The following is a 22,784-nucleotide window of genomic DNA, read 5'->3' on the forward strand; positions in this document are numbered from 1 at the left end:
CTAGATAATGGGTCCTCTTTTCTTCTTCCTTATGGTATTTCCATTGGTGATCTCATCAGCTCCCTTGCATTCAGTTCTCTCTCTGCCAAATTCTCAAAGCTACTTTGCCAGCCCCAACCTTTCTGCTGACCTCTAATCTCTCCAGGCCAACTTCCAACTATATGTTGGACATCTTAAACTGAATGTAATACGTATATTTTGAATTCAACATATTCAGAGTTGAACTCATTATTTCCTCACTCTCTCCCATAACCCCTCCACATCTCTCCCATCTCTCTAACTTCCCAATTACGGTTACTGATGTCAGTGCTCTTCCCATAATGTGGGCTCACTACTTAGCTGCCACCCTAGACTTCATTTTCTGTTACTACCCATTTGCAAACTATTGCTGAGGTCTGATGATTTCACTTTTGGAACATATATGTTTTCTTTCTCTCCTATGACATTTACCATCCTTATGTAAGTCCTCATCTCTTCACATCTGGATTAATGCCATCACATGTATTGATCTCCCTGTCAAAAATTCACTTTCCTCCACCCATCCTCCACTCAGCTGCCAAAGTGGTCATCCTAAACTGTTCGTCTGACAATGTCATCCCCCGTCACCTCAAATATAAAATCGTCTGGTTCTAAGAGGTGGAAACAAGAAGGGGAAGTAAAGCCAGGAAGCAGCCTGAGCTTTCCAAGTTTCCCTCAAAAAACACATAAAACCAAGCCACTGAATACAGACTGATGGAAGGGAGTGGAACATGACCATTGGTGCTGGCTCAGGAAAGGAACAGATCAGTGTGACAGATTCCAATCCCAGTGTAGAAGGCAAACTCTGGGAAACCAGACCATTCCTGAAAAGAGCAGGCAAAGCTGCTCCTTCAAGTACAAGGGGACTCAGAGATGCACAGGAAGCTTGAGACAGCACTCTCTTTATTTCAGGCAGAGCTCAACCATAAAAGTAAAAAAAGAGGGAATACCAAAAGAAAAAGAAAAAAATGAGAAAGAAACAGAAAATAATATTGATGATAGAAAGCTACTAAGGCAATAGGGAAGACCAAAACACCCACTTAGATGAGTACAAAATATTAACAGAGGAAATCTCATAGAGTGATATAAATTAGTCTTGAATCCAAAGAAGCTTCTTGGAAAGGCTAATAAAAGACTTTAAAAGGCAAATAAGAGAAGTAGAAATAAAAAATAAGGAAAGAAATGAGATATATGCAAGAGAATGTCAACAGTTTGGAAAAAAGAAAGGCAATTTCTTAAAATTTCTTAAAAAATACAATTGGCTAAATGCAAAATAAATAAATAAATAAATAAAAAGTCCCCTGAAGAATACAGCAATAATTAGGAGCTATTTTGCCCCACTGTGTGGCAAAAAAATACAAGAATCTATCACAATATATATATGAATAATTAAAATATATCTAAATGGTCAGGATAACAAGAATTCCCATTTTAGAAAAAGAAATTGAACAAGTTATTAATGAACTTCCTAAGAAAAAACCTCCAGGTCCAGATGAATTCATAAGTGAATTCTACCAAACATTTAAAGAACAATCAATTCCAATATTATGCAAACTAATTGGAAAAAAAAACAGGTAAACAAGGAGTCCTACCTATCTATTACATAAATATGACACACATACCTAAACCAGGAAGGGCCAAGACAGAGAAAGAAAATTACAGACCAACAAAGGATGTGAACAGACAATTCTCAGATGATGAAATTGAAACTATATCCACTCATATGAAAGAGTGTTCCAAATCACTACTGATCAGAGAAATGCAAATTAAGACAACTCTGAGATACCACTACACACCTGTCAGATTGGCTAAGATGACAGGAACAAATGTGGGATGTGGGAAAGCTGGGACACTGATACATTGTTGGTGGAGTTGTGAAAGAATCCAGCCATTCTGGAAAGCAATTTGGAACTATGCCCAAAAAGTTATCCAACTGTGCATACCCTTTGACCCAGCATTGCTGTTATTGGGATTATATCCCAAAGAAATACTAAAGAGCGGAAAGGGACCTGTATGTGCCAAAATGTTTGTGGCAGCTCTTTTGGTAGTAGCTAGAAACTGGAAGATGAATAGATGTCCATCAATTGGAGAATGGTTGGGTAAATTATGGTATATGAAGGTTATGGAATATTATTGCTCTGTAAGAAATGACCAGCAGGAGGAATACAGAGAGGCCTGGAGAGACTTACATGCTGAGTGAAATAAATAGAACCAGAAGATCACTGTACACTTCAATGTTGTATGAAGATGTATTCTGATGGAAGTGGATATCTTCAACATAAAGAAGATCCAACTCACTTCCAGTTGATCAATGAGGGACAGAAATAACTACACCCAGAGAAGGAACACTGGGAAGTGAATGTAAATTGTTAGCACTACTGTCTATCTACCCAGGTTACTTATACCTTTGGAATCTAATACTTAATGTGCAATAAGAAAATGGTATTTACACACATATATTGTATCTGGATTATATTGTAACATATGTAAAATGTATGGGATTGCCTGTCATGGGGGGGGGAGGGAATGAAGGGACGGGGGATAATTTGGAAAAATGAATACAAGGGATAATATTATTAAAAAAATATTCATGCATATATACTGTGGAAAAATTCTAAATAAAAAAAAAAAAGAATAGAATAAACAAGCACAAATCAAAAAAAAAAAAAATTACAGACCAATTCCCTAATGAATATTGAAGCAAATTTTTCAAATAGAATATTAGGAAAGAGATTACAACAACTTATCAGTAGTAAAATATATTATGACCAAGTGTGATTTATACGAGGAAAGCAGCGATGGTTCAATATCAGGAAAATGATTACCATAATTAGCCATATCAGTAACAAAACCAACATAAATCATGATAATCTAAATTTATGCAAAAAAAGCAGCTTTTGACACCGTATAAACCAAGTCTTATTAAAAACAATTTCTTTAAAATAATAAGCGGTATGGATTTAAAACCAATTGCAAACATCGTTTGGAATGAAGAGAAGCTGGACAGATTTCCAATAAGAACAGTAGTGAAACAAAGATGTCCATTATCACCGCTATTCTTCAACACTATACTAGAAATGTTGGCTTTAGTGATAAGAAAAGAAAGAGAAATTAAAGGAATTAAAATAGGCAATGAGGAAATGCAACTATCATTTTTTGCAGATGATATACTTAAGAGAATCCTATAAAATCATCCAAAAAACTACTGGAAAAAATTAACACCTTTAACAAAGTTTCAAGATACAAAAGAAAACCATGTAAAGTCCTGTCTATTACTGACAAAGCCCATCAGCAAGACATAGAAAAATGAATTCCATTTAAAATAACAATAGAAAAGATAAAAATATTTGGCTATCTACCTGCCAAGACAAACCCAAGAACTGTATCAACACGACAAAAGTATAAACTCATCTTCACCTTTATCTCATGTCTTTCCTTGGCTTATTTTAATTTCTAACTAAAAGATCACATTTGCTTGAAGTTTTTTTTTTCCCAATTTTCTGTAATTCTAGTGCATTCTCTCTATCAATTAGCTACCAATTTATCTTGTATATATGTTGTCAAATATCTGTTTGCATGTTGTCTTACTCATGAAAATATGAGTTCCTTGAGGAAAGAGATTGTCCTTTGCCTTTCTTTGTATTTCCAGAGTTTAATGAAATGTTTGGTACCTAGCAAAAACTTAATAAATATTTATTAACTGATTTACTATCAATTATTTTCTTCTTTTTTTGATCAAGTCTTATAATTTCATTGATTAGGAAAGTTCATGTGAGTAAAATCTCTTCAGTAGAGTAGATCAGCAACAGATCTCTAAGTTATTGCTTTCAAAGTTTACTAAGGCAGCGATGATGATGTAATTTAAGCAGGGACACATTAACAATATATTTCAGAGGCAAAACTTGAGCACAGATCTAAGTCTGAAGTTTATTCCCTACCTAATATGCCAGATCTCCTTTCATTTTGTATGTATATATGAAAAAGTTTCAATATTGTAATGTAAAACAATAGAGAACATATGGCATATAAGGATGAAAAAGGATGGTTTATCTGGTTTCCCTTAGATGTATGCTTGAATCATAATGTTTACCAAAACAAAACTGTTTATTTTTCAAAATAGAAAATAATTTCTCTTTTGTTTCTTAATATTATTTTTATAATTTGAAATGGAGAAGGATAATAAAGTAAATCAGTGCTGAAAGAGATGTGATTATCACTTAAAAATTACTGATTATAAACAAACTTGAAATGATATATGATATAGATTTCATAATTTTATATGCTTACTCAATGTCCAGTTCAATGACTTGTACATAGAAGTCATTTAGTAAATGGCTCTTTTTCATATTTAACTGAATTAAATTATAGGATTATAGAATTCATTGTAGCTATCATCTTTAAAATTGGTATCCATCAAAGGAAAAATTTCAAGAATTAAACATTCATTTTATTTTTTTTTAATTTTCAACCATCTACATAAAGAGAAAACTATCAGTATCAATTTAGTTGAAAACAGGGTTTTTTACAGGAAACACACTAGCAAGTCAGAACTTGATATCAAGACATCATTGGATTCATCTTTGATTACTGAAATTAAGTGATTTTCCTGGTCCCCTTACTACAACATGATTTATTGACCTAAGTAATCAAAAGGATTAATCTATCATGATGAACTATTTTCTATGAAGAAAATAATTTAAATTTATTTTATATTCATAATTTGAAATCTATGTTAGTTCTCAGTTGCAATTATCTTCTCTTGTTTTTTGATCAGGAGAGGAAGGAACAAGATGGGGAAATCAAATCACTTGTCAAACCTTAAAAGCATCATATAAATACAGATGATTTTTTAGAGGAATCATAAAATATTAGACTTAGAAGTTCCCTTATATATTATCTCTTTCAACCACTTTTACAGGTGACAAAACTGGGACCCAAAACCTGGAAATAAATAATTTAAAGTTACATAAATATTAAGTGCCAAAGCCAGTATTTACATTGTTCTGACCTCAGGAAAGTGGAGAGGGGCTAAGGAAAACTGTTAATCAGGAGAATTCTGCTTTTCATGTCTCAAAAGTTCCTTTTCCTCAAGGGAAATTCTTGAACTTTACTCTCAACAGAATTGCCTCAAAGAGGGAAAGGCGTAAACAATCAGTTGGGTATAGAAATCAGCCTAATCTTTGGAAAAGTAGGAGGGAAAAAAATAAAAGAAAGGAAAGAATGCAAAAGAGAAGGAAGACTAGAGGAAACCTGTCAGAAGCATAACACATTTGAAAATAGAGTGAAAGGAAAAAGTAGAATAAGCAGGAAAAACATGTTGGAGTATTCATAATTGTGAATAGGATTCATAATTGTGAAAAAATACTGCAAGGATCTCTAATAAAGACATCACTTCTCAAATACATAGAGAACTAAATCAAAATAAGAACATTTTTCCAATTGATAAATGATCAAAGGATATGAAGAGGCAGTTTTCCAATGAAGTAAGAACAGCTATGCATAGCTATTTGGGGAAAATGTTCTAAATCATTATTGATTAGAGAAATGCAAATGAAAACAATTATGAAATCCCACCTCATACTCATAGGATTCGTTAATATGACAGAAGAGGAAAATTATAAATGTTGAAGGGGATCTGGGAAAATTGGTTCACTAATATACTGCTCATAGATTTGTGAATTAATCTAGCCATTTGGGAGAGCAAATTAGAATTATGTCCAAAGGGCTACAAAACCGTGCATATCCTTTGATTTATCATGCTACTACTAGGTTTATAGACCAAAGGCATAAAAAATAAAAAAAGATCTATATACACAAAAATACTTAGAGCAGATCTTTTCTGATTGGTAAATAATTGGAAATTAAGGGGATGGCCATCAAATGGGGAATGGCTGACTAATTATGATGTGCAATTGCAATGGGGAAACCCTTGCACTATAAAAAATGAAAAAGAGTATACTCTCAGAAAAACCTGAACTGATGCAAAGTGAAATTAGTAGAACCAGGAGAACTATATACACAGTATCAATAATATTGATCAATTGTAAATGATTTAGCTATGCTCAGCAATACAATGATCTAAGACAGTTTTGAAGGACTTATGAAGAAAAACTATCCATCCTAGAGAAGAAACTAGAGAACGAGAATTCAGAATGAAACAGGAGTTTTTAAAACTCTCTTTATTTTTCTTGTATTATTTTATTTATTTATATATATATATTTTGGTCTATGTTTTCCTTCACAACATGGTTAATATGGGATTGTGTTTTCCATGTCTTCCCACATCTAACCTATATCAAATTGTTTGCCTTCTCCATGAAAGGGAGTAGAGGGACAAAGAAAAATTAGTACCCAATTTTTTTAATGTTAAAAATTGGTTTTACAGGTAATTGGAACAACAACAAAAAAAAGACTGTTTTCTTGATCTTATTGTCATTAATGATATCCTTTTCTCCCCTTGGTTTTGAGTACCTTCTTCTAAACACAAAAGGAGAAATACACAAAACAGAAACACATCATTTATAATTTGAGAACAATTCATTTATATTAATACATTACTCTCCAGATCCTATTTACATCTCAAGCCTTTGATTGTGCTTTGCAAATTTTAGTAATTTGTTCAAGGAATTTCTGGCAACAGCAAATATTTTGGAGAATGTTCTCTTCTTTGGGATTATTGGTTGAGCCTTAATACTTTTAATTATTAATATTGATATATTTCTATATTTAACCCAAAATTATTAAGGAATTTAGTTATACTTTTATTTTATGAAACATATCATCTATTTGGCCTTTCTAAATGGTAAAGAGAAAAGGCATGCTCAGTGGCTGAAAATGGGTGTCAATAATTCTCTCTAATAATTCTGCAGACTCACTTCTAATTTCCTAGAAAAGCAAACAAATAAACTCTAAATGCATTGTCTCTTTTGAGTAGTTCCTGAGTATAGAGGAACATGTCTTGATTTCATAAGCTACAACTTCAAAATCTAGAATTACCTTTCCTAATCACAGGTCTACTTGACTCACAACTCTTTCTCCTTCGCTTTTCCTAAACATTTCTCCTCTACTTTTATTCTTCTGTCCCAAGACTCCTAGAAGATAGGAAGCAAGACATCCGTGGTTCAATAAAAACGTCTCTAAAGTCAAAGAAACCGGATTTAAATACTGAATTAAATGCTGTGACATTGACAAGTTACTTAAACTCATTGGATTCATTTCTTTTTTATCTGCTTGTTTTGTTTAGAAAATGAAGCAGTTGTATTAAATTGCTTCTAAAATTCCTCCATCTCTATTTGCAAATTTTGTCATTCAAACTTAATTTTATCCCCATTAGGATTTCAAACTTATGACACTGCCTTTGGTGTGGTTTTCCTCATTCCACAATCCAATGTCACAATGTTAATCACTATATTGATATCACTCCCTATCCCAGGAAAGCTTTAGATAGTTCTATAGCCTACCACTTAATAAGAGCCAGGACATATGGAATTGGGGATCCAAAGCAAAGCGATAGCTGCCAGGTAGATGTTTGGTCAGGAATATCATGCATTATAATTAGATTTCATAAAGTCCATAAACTTGGATGGGAACAAATGAAGTCTTTATTTCTTTTGTAATGCTATGGATTTTGTTTTCGACATTTAAATTATTATTACGAGATCACTAAAGCATGAATTTAGCAAACAATTAAGAAAACTTTCCATGCTGAGTTAAAAAAAAAAAAAAGATTGCTGAGATAGGATTATCTCTTAATTCATGATTAAGCAAAGAGTAGAGTTTAACTCTGTTGACTGTGACAAAGGATCACTGAATCATAGAATAGAAGAGGCCTTAGATGATTATGTAGTCTGCCACCTCATTTTAGTTATGAGGAAACAAAGGTCCATAGATGCTGAGTAGCCAATAGCTACACAGAAAATACATTAGAAAAACAGGATTTGAACACATGCTATTTGACTCCAAATTTAGTACAATCTGCATCCTTCCTATGGGACATCAAATATAGAACTCCTGTGTTTGTTATCAGTGTGAGTTTTACAGAGTGAATGTGAGAGAGACACAAGGGAACAGCATCACACCAATTATGATGGTCCATAAGCACAAGGATTAAAAAAGTAAAATTGGGGGGAAATACTAAAAATTGGTTTGATATGCTAAGAAAAATAACATTAAATCATTTATGTAAAATGCCTATGTTTAATTATATTGTCCCTCACTTGAGATAACGGATGATGTAAAAATATTTCAATTTAACTTTAATGTCAGTTTATTTGACTTAAATTCAAATGTTTTACATGTCCAAGCTAATTCTACAGTAAAGCAATAAGACTGCTCACATGACCCATTCTTAGTGAGACTCATCATTTAGAGATTACTCTTATTCTTGGACACTGACAATTGTAGACTCTAGAGCTTTCTGCTTATGAATAATGTTAATTTTCTAATGATTGTTATCATATGTAAAAACTAATGAAGTAGTATTTAATCAGGTAAATATTGATTTACTTCTTTCCTTTATGGTGGGTACAAGATTCCTCTCCTCCCCACAAATCTGTCCATTTCTTCTATATGTTATTATGATAAAAGTATATCAGGTCAACATTTAAACTCCTACAATTATGGTCTTGCTAATATCCTCTATATAAATTGAAAAACAAAAAAATATAGGTTTGTGTAAATCTCTATACTAATCAGAAGACTTGCAGAACCATGTTTATCATTTCCTACTCCTCATTAATCCTTTTATACTGGCTTTCACGGTTAACATGATGTAATTTTTAATGGATTTGGGGTAGGGAGAAAGCCATGGTGAGAGTGGGAGCAACAACATGAGATCTTTCCCACTATGTTAGTTTTTTCCATTCTTGCAGGTGAAACTGCTTAGAATGGATATTCTAAAACTAATCCAAAATTTTAATATTTATAAAATTTAATATTTACAAAAAACATGAATCAATTTGAATGTTGAACATAAACTTTATGAAAATATACTTTAATTCTCCTGGAATCATTCCATTCATGCCCAATTACTCCTGAAAGAAAGCAAACAAAGAAATCATTTTCTTTCAATGTTTAAACTATTGGATACAATCACTGGGAAGTCTCACATATAATGTAAAATCCCTAGGTAGAACAGAGAAGTGTTAGCTAAAAAGATCAAGATGAAGGCAAACGGAAGCAAATTGATTGAGGTTCTCAGTTTTAGCTAATCTGAACCTACTGGTCTTGGTAGATAAGATACTCAAGGCAAATGTAGCTATGACTTGAGAAGATCACAATGAAACAGTCTATTTGAACACAAAAAGCCTACCAACAATCTCCTGACTTGGCAGTTTCCAAGAAGCTTTTTGGTTACTAAGCTTATACTTCCAAGAGTTTTCTTAAGCCCTTTGCTCAACTAATAATCTAACAATTTCATACAACTACAGGCATAGGAAAGTGTTTTCCATTTTTTTTATTTGATTGTCAGAATATCTGCAAGGGTTATATAAGTAAGATTGAATCATATTTTCCTAAATTTTTTTGAAAAAAGAAAATTAAAAAAGAGATAACACTTTAAAACTTGTAAAGTGACCCAGAAAAGATAAATAAATTCACAGTTGATGAGTGGCAAATGTGGAATATGAAGTTAGGTCTTCTCTAACTCTAAGATCTATCATTTATATATTGCATTACAGTAATTTGTTATATGACTTGTCATTTCCAGTTGAACTACCTTGTTATAACAATCCTTAATTTGTTCTGTTTTCCATTATACCAAAAAAGCAGTACTATTTTGACTATACTAATATTTGTCTTTTTTAACTAAAAGACTGAGACAATTGGTAATTCTCACAACCTAAAAGTAAAAAGGGGATTTCAGGATTCAACATATTCATACTAGTTGTTTGTTTGTTTGTTTGGGGGAAGCAACTAGATATTTTAGTATATTAAATTGTGATATAAGTAATTGAATAATAATAAAATAATAGTTCTCATCTAGGGTAGCAGATTTACTTCTTTTCTTTTTGTTGGGGACAAGATTCCTCTTCTCCCCACAATTCTGCCCATTTTTCTATATGCTATTATGATAAAAATATATCAAGTCAAAATTTAAACTAGTACTATTATATCCTTGCTAATAATCACTATACAAATTCAAAAACAAATAAAGAAATATAAGAATGCATAAATCTTCATGGGAAAACTTCTTTGGGACTGGAGAATATAGCATTGATAGAACAGTAGAAAGAGGATGTCTTGTATTCATCTCTATTCTCAGAGAATATTAGCCTCCTTTGAGGCAAACAATTTATCAGTGGTGGATTTCCTTTATAATCTGATCAATTAAAGCCAACTGCCCAATTCAGTTTATTCACAGATTGGTCCAGACATACAAATCTCCTGTTAGAGGTAACTGACATCCTTGAAAACACATAGATCTGACCCAGATCCAAGTGAATGAATCTGAAAGAAAGCACAGTAGTCCACACACGTGGACAAGAAGGGAAACAATGCTGACATAGTAGTTTCATACTGTTATGTTTACTAGTCTTTAAATATCCAGCTTTCTATAACTGGAAACATGAGTTCAGTAGACTATAGAATTTAGGACTCTATGAATGAAGGAAAATTTTACATTTCCAAGTTGAGGTTCTCTGATTTATAACACATAAAGGTTGGAATAAAAGTTTTCAAAGTTCTATCTTACTCTAAAATGCTTTGATTTTATAGTTGAACCAACATAGTTGGGCTAATCAATATGTCAAAAGTCTTACATTTCTTTTAATATTAGCTTCTGGAATTTAGACCATATAAACAATTGCTGAAATAATTTCAGTCTTATTTGATCTGCATTATTTTAGGCTATGGACTCCTATAGGACAAAAAAGTACACTTTGCTTTTGATTTGAAAATATTATAACCTATGTTAGGCTGCATTTATTATTATAATAATTCTAAAAAGAAAGAATCATTATTTTGTAGGTGAAGAAACTTAGAAAATAAGACTATAAACATCTGTACAAAAAAAATATACAACTAACAGGATATACAAATTAGTTCTTTCCTAATAAGGAATTTACATTTTTTTTGAAAAAAAAATATATATACATATATTCAAATATAGAGAGACATATTCTATTTCTACATACATGTTTATACATAAAGATCATAAAGGATAAGACCTAAATAGCAATATTAACAACATATAATTAATAAATGAGAGGCTCAAAAGCACCAAAGTATTCTAAGAAAAGAAACAGAATTTTGATAAAACCGTTGGGGAAGGTTTTACAAAAAGTCTCACTGATTCTTCCTTCAAGAACTCCATAATTCAACTAAAAATTGATCTCTCTATTGTTTTTTCCTCTAATACACAGCACTTCAACCTTCAGAAAGCTGTCTCTCAACTATAGAAATCTTTCCTTCCTCATCTTTTGTTCTAATTCCAAACTGCCTTCAGAGCTCAGATCAAAAGCTACCTCCTACATGCGAATTCACTTGTTAGTGTTCCCCCTTCTGTAAATAATTTTATATTTTCTTTGTTTATATGTGAACATTTACTTATCTTCATTCATGCTGTCCATGTCCCCTCTCCTCAAACTTTAAGAATATAAACTCCTTGAGATTATGAAATATGTCCTGCTTCTGTATAGCCTCAGGATCTGGCAATGTGCCTGATATGTAAGTTCATGGCATAATGGATGTAGTGCCATTGGCTTTATTTGGGGATACTCAATTTTAAATTAGGCCTTAGAAACTCTTTACCTTTCTGTCTCTAGACAAATTCTTATTTCAATTTCCTGATTTGTAAAATGGATACTATAATACTACCTACTTCTCAGTGTAGCTATAAAGATTAAATGAGTTTACAACATTTATAAACTGTTTGACACACCTTCAAGTACTATATAAATGTTAATCACTATTTCTAGACGATTAATAAATAATGCTTTGTGAATTGTAGCTATTGAGATGAAACCACCATGCTTTACTTTAGAAAAGCAAATGAAGATTTAGATAAGAAAAAAGAGGAGGCAATAAAACAGTAATTTCAGAGGAAGAATAGCATAAACAAAGCTTCAGAAGCAGAAATGTCCATAATATTTCTAGGGAAGAATGAGCAATTTGGTTGAGAAGAGCAATGGGAAGTAAGATTGTAGTTGGATTCTGTATGGTCTTAAATGACAAAAAGCTTTGGATAACTTTAGAGTTCATTTTGAATGAATTTTGAAGTCACTTTTTTTAAGAGTAAAGAAGTAACATGTTCCAAGTAAAATTAAGAAAAAAAGTAATTTACTTATTGCATATGAGGACACATTGAAAGACACAGAAATAATCCTGGGAGGTCGTCCAAACACAAGATGTTAAGTGCTTGAACTAAAATGGTAGTAGAATGAAAGGAAGAAAGACTTGTATTTGAATAGACAGGCTAATAGTGAACTTCCTTTTTAATGGTAAGGGAATCTCATGATCTTTTCTGGGGACCACACTGTTATGTGTGTGTATGTAAATTTAATCTGTATATACTACTATTAAAATTATAAATAAATAATAAATTTCATAAACTGCTATGATCCTGTAACATTAGAGGAAAATATCTTCTTGAAAACACCCCACTTCCAAAAATACATTATGAATCCTACATGGCTTTTATGCCTGGCACAGTCTCATTTCACAAGTGCTTGACAGTGGTGGATTGCCAATATGTCAGCACGAAAGTTAATTTCTTATTTGCATTAATACTAAAGATATGATTTTAATGAATTAAAAAAAAATCTGGCTTCCAGAGATTCAATTCTAACTGAGCAATAAAAAAAAATTGTATTTCTTGTAGGTATCACTTGCTAGCCATACAAGTGTTCTTAAAAAAAAAAAAAAAAAAAAAGCTGACTTCCACCCCCTCAACCCTATTCAAAAGATAGATAACTTGTTAGTTAAGTGTCAAGTTCCTATATAAAAGAGGATCTCTTACTAGTTCTTATTGAAGCAACCTAAATTTTTATTGGTAATAATTTCTGTAAACAACTTGGCAGGTAATCCAAACAGACTTTTTATATATATATATATATATATATATATATATATATATATATATATACATACACACACACACATATATATATACATATATATATACACACATATATATGCATATATATAATTTAATATATTATGTATAACTGTTATATATGATATATAATTATATGTTACATATATGTAATATGTATATATATATAATTATTAAATAATTAAAGTTTTCATATTACCATTCTTAAGAAAGCTAAATAATTCAATGCATAGGAATGTCACCCACCTTAAATCCCCCAATCTGTATGTGTGAGAGGGAGAGTGTATATATGTGTGTGTGTGTGTTTGTGTATGTGTCTGTATATCTGTCTCTGTCTGTGTGTGTCTGTCTGTGCCTTCATAGATGCAAGTGATTTGGAATACATTTTCATGCCTAGGAAGAAAATAAGGAACATAATAGAGAGCCATAATTTTTCAACTCAAATCTCTATTTAGAAACTTGCACCAGCCCACAATTTTCCTCATACTGCTCACTATTATCTAGCTACTCTCAGAGAGAAGATTAAAGTAAACACATTAACTAAGACTAATTTCCTTTAAATTTATGACTAAAGTTGATTATTTTTCTTTGTTGAAAATTAGGGTTTTTTAAAATTGAAATCACCCTCTGTCTTTGCCAAATTGACACAGGCATCAGCTACTATGTTTTTAACTGGCTTTAAAAGCTTAGAAAGTATAGAAATTCATATTGACATTCATTATAAAACAAAATCATATTTAAGACAATATCATCACAAGATGTTAAAATGATTTTATTATAATTTTCTTATATTTTCTATTCTACTTTCTAGGGCTTCATCAAGGGAAAAGTTATCTTGAGAAGGCTATAAAACTATAGAATTGTGTAGATACATATGGATATTAATTAATTCACAATGTCAATATACTCTCAAAAACTCATTTCTGTCAAACATAAGAAATTGATTTAATTGGTCACATTTCATAAATCAAAGGAAGTTTTATGGATTCATTGATCTTAGGTGTCTCTATCTATATCCCTACTATCTATAACAGATATTTCAAATGTAATCTAACCTTACATATGTATTGCTTTTATTGCATTTGTATTAGTAGTGCACAGAACAGTACCTAGCACATAACAGACAATAACTGTTGGTTAATTGACCTATTCATGTGAGCACACAAAAATTCCAAATATCATATATGTGTGTGTGTGTGTACATATATCTATCTTTAAATAAACATTTGTTTAATTTTACCTATAGTGCTTAAATAGGCATAAAGCTATCAAAATAAGAGCTTATATAAAAATCAATTAATATTCTCATTTAACTCCTGTGGGCACTAAACATAATTGAGAAAATACAAAACTATTTTACCTCCCAATCCTGGTCTAAGTCGATTATCATAACCATCAAGAAGTCTGTCTAGAATTCTTGTAAAGATGGTAATGTTATTCTTAGCTTCATCTTCTTGAGGGTCAGCCAGCACCAACCTATAAAGACATTTACAATTCACAAGCTGATAGATGTCTGTTTTTATAGAATGTGAACACTCTGTTCTTACTCTGTCTTTTGATGTTTTACTAAGCTCTACCACCTAAGCTAGCTAGTGCCACCTTTTTTGTTATCACTACTATAAATACAAATGTAATTTAGCACAACAGTATGGTGAAGAAGCATATCGTGTTTGAAAATAGATATGACAGTGTGTTTTGCAAAAGCTTGAAATCAAAAAGTTTTCCCATTTTTGCTGTTTCATATTTTATAAACTTCCCATTTTCCAAAGTGTCATATGTTCAGATTTGACATAATATTCAAAATATATTTTAAATATGACAATTGTCCACAATAATTTGATTAGGTAGTGAAAAATAGCCCCATGGTTTGAAAGTGATAATAAACATATGTGTTAGAAAAAATTACTCAATAATTTGAATATTGAATTGAGACATAGAATTCAGTCTACTAAGGAGAAGGAATGCTATATCTTATTGTTTAAGATATTTCCTTTATTCCTGACATATTTGAATCCCCAAATTACATATATCACTTCCTTTATATATGCCTCCACCCAATGGCCACAGAAAATACAATATAGATATGAGGGAAACTCCACTGATCATGCTCAGGGAGTCCTCTGATGTCAGTACTGTGGGGGTGGGCTCTACAACAGATTAGCACTGAACACATTTCCAAAGAGCTGCAGACAGTCTTAAAGGTGCAATAGCTTTAAATCAGTCTACCACAACAGGAATAACTCCCTTTTCAGAGATTAAATTATCCAGCCTTTTCCTGAATAGATAATATAAATAAAATTGCAATAGGCTTACATTCTCTTCACAAAAATGGTAGTCTTTGATTTTAACCATCAATATCTCTATCAAGAGTGTTCACAGATCCAAAGGGACATGACTGTAAAGCTCAGCTTTTTAATGGAGAACCTCAGATAGATATGAAAAAAGAACATTTGCTTCACCAACATTATTTATTCCTAAGCATGATTTTAAGATTTACATACTAACCAAAGAATTAGAGGGGGCGGAGGAATCTAGTTTTTGTTGTTACTATGTAAATATAAAGTTAAGAACAGTAAAGAAATCTATGATGGAATAGCAAATTTTTCTATCATGATTACAATTTACTTATTATTTTCAAAGGAAACAGATGAGTTTAATTGTATTTGAGAAAGTTAAACTATGTCAAAAATTACTAACAATGACATTATCCATATATAAATTGCATGAATGTTACCCAGAGAAACACACTCACACTAATGTTCACAGCCACCTTAAAGACTAAAAAACACCCAGAAAATTGTTAGCTAACACACACACATATACACAGAGACACACAAACAGACTCACACTGTTATAGGAACAAAGAAAACATTTAACTATATATACTTCATAAACATTCCAAAAACTGTGTGTGTGAATTATTTCAGGTTCTGGGAATCTAGAAAGTTTCTACATTAGTTCATTAACTTATTTAAAAATATGTAAGTAGAATAATATTGAAGTTTCACATAAATATTTACACCAAAATCATAATTTTAAAATTAATATTTTTTCTTTATAGCCAATATTTAAAATAAAGTAGTAGATATTTTTCAATTCAAAGATCAGGCTCCTTTCAATATATTTTTAAAAATTTAATTGGAAATATCTTCTTTATCTTGAACTTACCCTACTATATTTTAATAAAGTTATCTACTTAAAGTATCAAAGGTTCTTGTAAATACAAATTGGACATCTTGGTTGTTTTTAATTAATAAATAGAATGGTTATACTCAAAGTGCATATAAGAATATTATCATCAAACTAGAAACATAGTTTGTATTATTTTGAAAACAAAAATCTAAACACATTCAACTCAATATGCCATTCTGTTATTTATTTCAAATTATTTAAATAAAATCTAAAATGAAGTTACAAATAGCAGTCATAAATCATCCTATTTTGGAGTAATGGAGGCAATGGGAAATTTAAGCCATTTTAAAAATAAGTATTTTCTATTAAGTTGTCATTTTGAAAATGGTTGCTAAATTTCCAAGATGAAAAACTTGATTAATAAATCAAGCTATTGTTTTATTGTTTAAGAATGTGAAGTTGTCTGCTATCTCCACCTAGAGGTTTAAGAACAAATATCATTTTTGTTGCTGCTATATTAACCAAAAGATACAAATCCATTAAAATTTATTTTAAATGCTGGCTTTCTAGTTGACTTCAATAGTAACAATTTCAGAATTGTGGCAAATACAACACACTTATTGCAGTACCTTTCAATCTAATATAATGGGGTGGGGGGGAGAGAAACACTTCCCCAGGCATTTTTTTTTCTATCAGTGCATTTCCCCCCTTAATTCTAGTTTCTCTCTGTATCGTATCTTACTGTTGAAGATGAATAACTAACAACTTTATATGATCTCTAAAACTGTAGATTTTCTACAAGGATAGACTTTTTTCCACTACATCGGAAAATTTCAAACTGCATTGCTATAATCCTATTTCTCAATAGTTTGACCCCCTAAATTGTTGATATTCAAGGCAAGCTTTCCTCTTAATTCAAATAATAAAATCAGATGAAAAAAAAATTCTCACCTTGCTGGTGCCCACATCAAGAAAACAAGAAGGACCAACTGCATAGTGAAGTCTGATAGTTTTCTCTTCATAACTGTTCTTTAAAAAGCCATGAAAAAAAAAAAAAGAAAGAAAGAAAGAAAAAGAAAAAGAAAACAAACAACAAAACCCTCTCAGAACTACATTCGCTTTCCACGGAGCGTTTGGTCTACAAGACTGGGATTTTGGTGGAATATCGAGTGGAAGGAGGATGGTGACAAAATTAATGAAGAGAGGCTAGGGAGTGCTGGGGGGGGGGGGGTGCATATTGGAACACCATGAACAAGTAACCTGACTTTACTCCACTAGGAACTTCGCCTCTTCTGATCTTTTGCGAACACCTTGTTTTGTAGAAACATGTAAATTCCAGGGAACCCAAAGTGACATGTGAGCTGCAGAAGGCAAGGGGAGGAGGGAAGGAAAAGGAGGAGAGAGAGCGTGTTTCGTGCTACAACCACCTCAACCCAGGCAATCACCGCAACCTAACGAGGAAGCGGAGGGGCAGCAGACCACCCCAAGCTGGGTTCCGGCATTCCCGGTCTCCTCCTCGGAGTGCACTGCAGTTGTAACACCCCCATCCCCAACTCCATAATCTATTCGCGCTGTTTGGAGACGAGGTCTCCCCAGGCAGCCGGCTGGACTGACTGCTGCTGCGAAACGCCGAACGTGTTTGACAGCTGTTCAGTAACTGAGGATTACGATCTGAGAAAGGGTAGCGGCTCAAAGGCTAAAGAGGCAGCAGCGATCCCGGTGTGCAAAGTTCCAGAATATAAAGAAAGCCCGTCAATGTGTCGCTGGGGAGTGGTGGTTGTGAATGTGATTGTTGTTTTCTGGGAATTAGCGGGATGGCTATTGGGAAGGGAAACGAAGCTAGAGCCCCCCATTTGCCCGTGGAGGAGAGAAAGGTAGGGTGGGGTTGGGATGAAGTGGAACAGGAGCCAACATGCACATGAGGCGAAGGGGAATGGTCTTTGGTGGAACTACCGCTTGTGACCCTACCTGAAGCAGCCAACAGGACCTGGTGTTTCCTCCCTCTGCCCTGATCCTGAAAGAAGGAGGCTGGAGATGGGAAACTTGGAGCGCTAAGGAGAGAGAGAGAGAGAGAGAGAAAGAGAGAGAGGCAGAGACTGCAGCAGGAGCAGCCGTGCAAAGGGAGCTGATTCAGAGTGGGTTGGTAGAAGAAGGAGGACAGAGGAGCAGCAGCCACAGTGGCGGCGGCAGAGGCGGCGACGGCGGCGGCGGCAGCGGGAGGTGGCAGTGGTGGTGGTAGTGGTGGCGGTGGGAGAAGGAGGAGGAGGTGGAATAGGAGGAGAAGGAGGAGGAGGAGGAGGAGATAGCAGCCAGAGGAGGGGGAAGGCGCTGTGCGCACTAGCAGTGGCAGACACGAGCCCGGGCTCTGGGGGGAGTAGGAGGAGGAGCTAGAGCCTTGGGCGGAGGGCTAATTAAGTACACCCGAAAAAACCCGTCCTTTCCCCTCCCCCCCGCCCCCCGTGACACTAGCGGGAAAAGGACCCCTCCTCTGGACCACTGCCTGCTGGATGGCTGTAGCCCTGTATCCTAGTGCGCTCATGAGTACGCTGGACAGCTCCCTCCTGCTCCCTTATTGGCCGGAGAGAAGCAGGAGCCAGTACTCCTGGCCCTACTGCTGTGTGCCAGTTGCAGCAGCTGTAGCTTCAAAGGGGCCACAAGGCTTCTAGGAGAGGGATGTGGGTGGGTATGGGAAGTTGATGTATTGGAAGAAAGATCAGTCTGCAGGGTCCTAGATCCCCGGGATTGCACACATACCCAGCCGGCTCCTTCGCAGGGGAGCAAGGCTGAGGCTGAAGGCTAGAAAGAGTTAAGAATTTTGGCGGATAGCAAAGGCTACCTTTTCTGTGCCATCACCTTACCCAAGCAAAATAAAGTTCAAAGCACCTTACTTGAAGCCAAAGATGAGGAAGTTCATTTTTCTCCTCTGAGTCCTCTTGATGACTAAGTATTCGGCCAATTCTTCCATTAGACTCTGCAGAGGACAGGGGAGCTCGTTAAAGCCCCATTACAGACTCCTGTCCTTTCAGACTAAAATCATCAATGATCTATATCTATTTCTATTCTATGGACCTGGGAAAATCACTGGAACCCTTTTCCCGAATTTCTTCCCTCGGGCTATTTCCCCTTCCTACTACTTTACTGGAGTTGAATTGAATCATTGAATCAACAGTTCCAAAAAGTTTATATTAACTGAGTTATAGAAGACATGGTGGGTTACTACTGTTGCCATTTGATTCAAACATCCATTGGATAATATTGGAGCAGTATTTGATTTTTCACGCTCTCCTTTATCCAAATGCACATTTTTTTAAAAAAGGATGTGTTAAAATTCCAATCCTACATCAGGCTGTTGTGTATATTTGATCTTACTCCTTTCTGCTGTGGTGATAAAATACACATAAAATAAAATACAAAATACACACATACATAAACAAGCCTTTCTCTTAGATAATACATAAAATATGATGAAAGATTAGATATACTTAGAAGAAGCAGACTGATGATATTTTTAAATGAAAGAGGAAGCATTTTCATATTTAATTGTTCCCTTTCTTCTTTGGATGAGAGAGAGAGAGAGAAATAGAGGGGAGGAGGGAAGGGAGGAATAGAGGGAGAAAGTGGAGAGGGAATGAAGAAGGGAGGGAGGGAGAAAGGGAAGGAAAGAGAGATATGCATTCAAATACAAATTCTTTTGTGATATTATATTAAAATAATGTTGTTTTGGACTTCTACAATCCATTTTTGCTTTGGTTTTGTGAGAAGATTATGGGATGAAAAAGAGGGAGAATTTTATACTGCAAATATTTTCAAGTAGATCTTTTTAACCTATTTATCACCACTTCCTAAGAATGTTCAAAATGCTACAACCTAAACAAAGATTTTATTGTATTTTTAGTCTGCTCTGTGAAAAAACTATTACTTTTTCTCAATCAGTTTATCTGATATTATTCTCTTCTCTGTTTGCCCATGGTAGCCTAATTGAAATTCACAAGGCTAATATGTATGCCATTTAAGCCATAGAAGCAGGGAAATCAAACTCACCTTTCTGCTTGGCTATTCTCCTATTTGTTGTGGTTCTTTATTCCTGAGATCCATTGTTACTGTCAAAAAGTGCCCCAATTCACAGTTTCTACTCTAAAATATTTTTTTTAGTTTTTTTTTAGTAGTTAATATTATATAGTACAATTTAATACACACTTACTTATTCAACTATACTCATTTTATTTCATAAATATTACTATTTTATATATATATATATATATATATATATTTACTTAAATCATCATATAGAGTACATTTTTGGATTCTAATTTTGGTTCCATATCTTCATTTTATTTGTATTCTCTACCAATATGTCCATCTTGAAGTAATTTTTTTCCTTGTTTCTGTTAGTTCTTTCATTTTTGCTTATGTTGCCCAGCCCATAACAACCCACAACAGGAGAGCCTCCTTTACATGAGTCGATGTTTTATTATGAACCATTGAACATTTTCTAAATGTCTAAATATAATTATGGTAAAATTTCCTATAGGTTTCAATATATACACAGTATTAAAAATAAACTCATCATGCACGTTAAAAACCATTTTGTATTCAATGTACGATTGGTTTTTTGTTTTTCTCAAAATATTTAACAATGCCTTTTCAAGTTAGATAATGATAGGTAAGAATAGGTTTAAGTAAAAAGGAAATAAAAGAAGCTGCCAATTAAAATGTGGTGTGCATAGGGTCTCTATGAGTATACATCAAAAAAAGAAATCTCATTTTATTCTTACCCTCCCAGCCAATTTTTTTTTTTTATGGTATTGATACAAGTTAATCACTCTCCCATAGGCCTGACAGATTCAACCTGATTCTCTTTCTGGGATAGAATGCAGGTTAACAGCCTGGAATGATGATGCCTGGCTCAAGGCCAGCTTGTGTGGGCTGCAAGTAATTCTCTGCTCTTCCTTTCTGCTCCTAGAGAGTCCTAGGGCAGCCAATCCTGATGAAGAGCTAATTGGTTGCCAACAAATCTATACTATCCCAGGCTAAGATATATGAAGAACCTTATTTGAGTTCCTTTCCTCTTGATTGGTTTTATGTGATGCTTTTTTTTTTTTTTTTTTTTTTTTTTTTTTTTTTGCCTCCTCTCCTCTATCAGCATTTCGAAGGTGAGTGCTAAGGAGGTGGGGGCAAAAAGACTAGCTAAAGAACTGGTAAATTCCCTTGTCTATATGAAAATTTCTGGTATTTCCCTTCTTATTATTTTAAATTCCAACATGATTGATTCCTCACTATATTTCAGAACAAGCATTTTCATAAAGGAAAATTTTACTATTTTTTTCTCAAGATCCAGCAATCCCCAGAGTTTCACATTACTGCTCTAGAAAACAGGTTTACATGACCAGAGGTCTTGCTAAATTTTTAAACTATATAGGATAAATAATATTTTGATGATATTAGGCAATGTAGAAGGGCATGTAAGCCAATATTGATTTCTCCATTAATAATCCCAAGTAAAATGTTTAAATTATAGAATTGTATATCTAATGGGAATTTTTTATGAAAAAGCTCAAAATATTTTCCTTTTTCCTTTTAAATTATTTCTAGATTTTTTTGAAGAGTAAGATCAAAATCACAGCAGAATTGGACAAAAAAAAAACAATACATCATTGGTGATTGTATTCATGATTTTTAATGTGATAAATTTTATCTTATTAATATATATGACAAATGCATTCCCATCTTATCTGTCCACATGAAATGATAAAAAGTACTTTAGAACAAATAAGAGACCTACCATGTTTTGAAAACTTAAACAATATTCTATGTTAACCTAGAATTATTCCTAATTAAAGCTGTTTTGACAAAATAATTTTCTTACATATACATAATTAATTTCAAAAATAGAACAAAACAACTACTTGGAGGTATAGCAGTAAGCTACAATCTAAGATGTTTCAGTTCTGCCATTTCTGTGAGGTGGATTTAGATAGATTGTAGTAATAAGTCCTCTTTGCCCCAAGATTCTGAAAGAGGGCACAGTTTAAATGTGGAAGTCATTAGTCTTACACACTAATAATTCACACACTACTCTGTAAAATTAGTGTATCTAGGTCACATTTCATAAGGACTAAATATTTCATGTACACTGGTTGGAATCAACTATGCATATTTCCTTCTTCAAACAAAGTGCTGAGGTTTTCTGTTTACAAACCAATTTACACATTTTTAATCCAACATTCAAATCAACATGTTCAACCAAATATTCAGAGATATCATGTAAATATATGCAACTTTGTGGGAAACTTTGATTTAATTGTTCTTGGATTAACAGATACAAAAACCAGTGGCATTTTTTATTTCAATGTGTAGTCTATTTTGCTTATTTATACATAAAATAAAAAATGTAACATAAAAATTTACAATACTGCTCATCAAATGTAGCAATTTCTTAATATCATATATGAAAGGCAAACTTAAACCAGAACAAAAAGAAAGACAATACTGTATTATAATGTATAGTATAGCTGACTAAAAATTATAATGTATTATAGTTTGATTATATCTGTTGGGACCCTAAATAGTACTAAGAATATTT

At 33.1% G+C, this 22,784-nt stretch overlaps 1 protein-coding gene across 2 annotated transcripts in view; it reads right to left on the reverse strand.

Annotated features, from left to right (window-relative positions):
* The window catches only part of GABRA2 (gamma-aminobutyric acid type A receptor subunit alpha2), a 126,182-nt gene extending 107,699 nt beyond the window's left edge, over positions 1–18,483 (reverse strand). Inside the window, exons 1-3 of one of the 2 annotated variants that reach the window (XM_074276846.1) lie at positions 18,170–18,483; positions 17,153–17,225; positions 14,430–14,545 (exon numbers count right to left, since the gene is read on the reverse strand). In XM_074276846.1, coding sequence (XP_074132947.1) covers positions 14,430–14,545; positions 17,153–17,223 — 187 coding nt within the window. In that variant the 5' untranslated portion in view covers positions 17,224–17,225; positions 18,170–18,483. Of the gene's footprint in view, positions 1–14,429; positions 14,546–17,152; positions 17,231–18,169 lie in introns of both variants that reach the window. The other variant, XM_074276845.1, reaches the window with a different exon arrangement.
* Between the last annotated feature and the right edge of the window lie 4,301 nt (positions 18,484–22,784).

Source organism: Sminthopsis crassicaudata, chromosome 6, assembly GCF_048593235.1.
Source record: "Sminthopsis crassicaudata isolate SCR6 chromosome 6, ASM4859323v1, whole genome shotgun sequence".
Classification (NCBI taxonomy): Eukaryota; Metazoa; Chordata; class Mammalia; order Dasyuromorphia; family Dasyuridae; genus Sminthopsis; species Sminthopsis crassicaudata.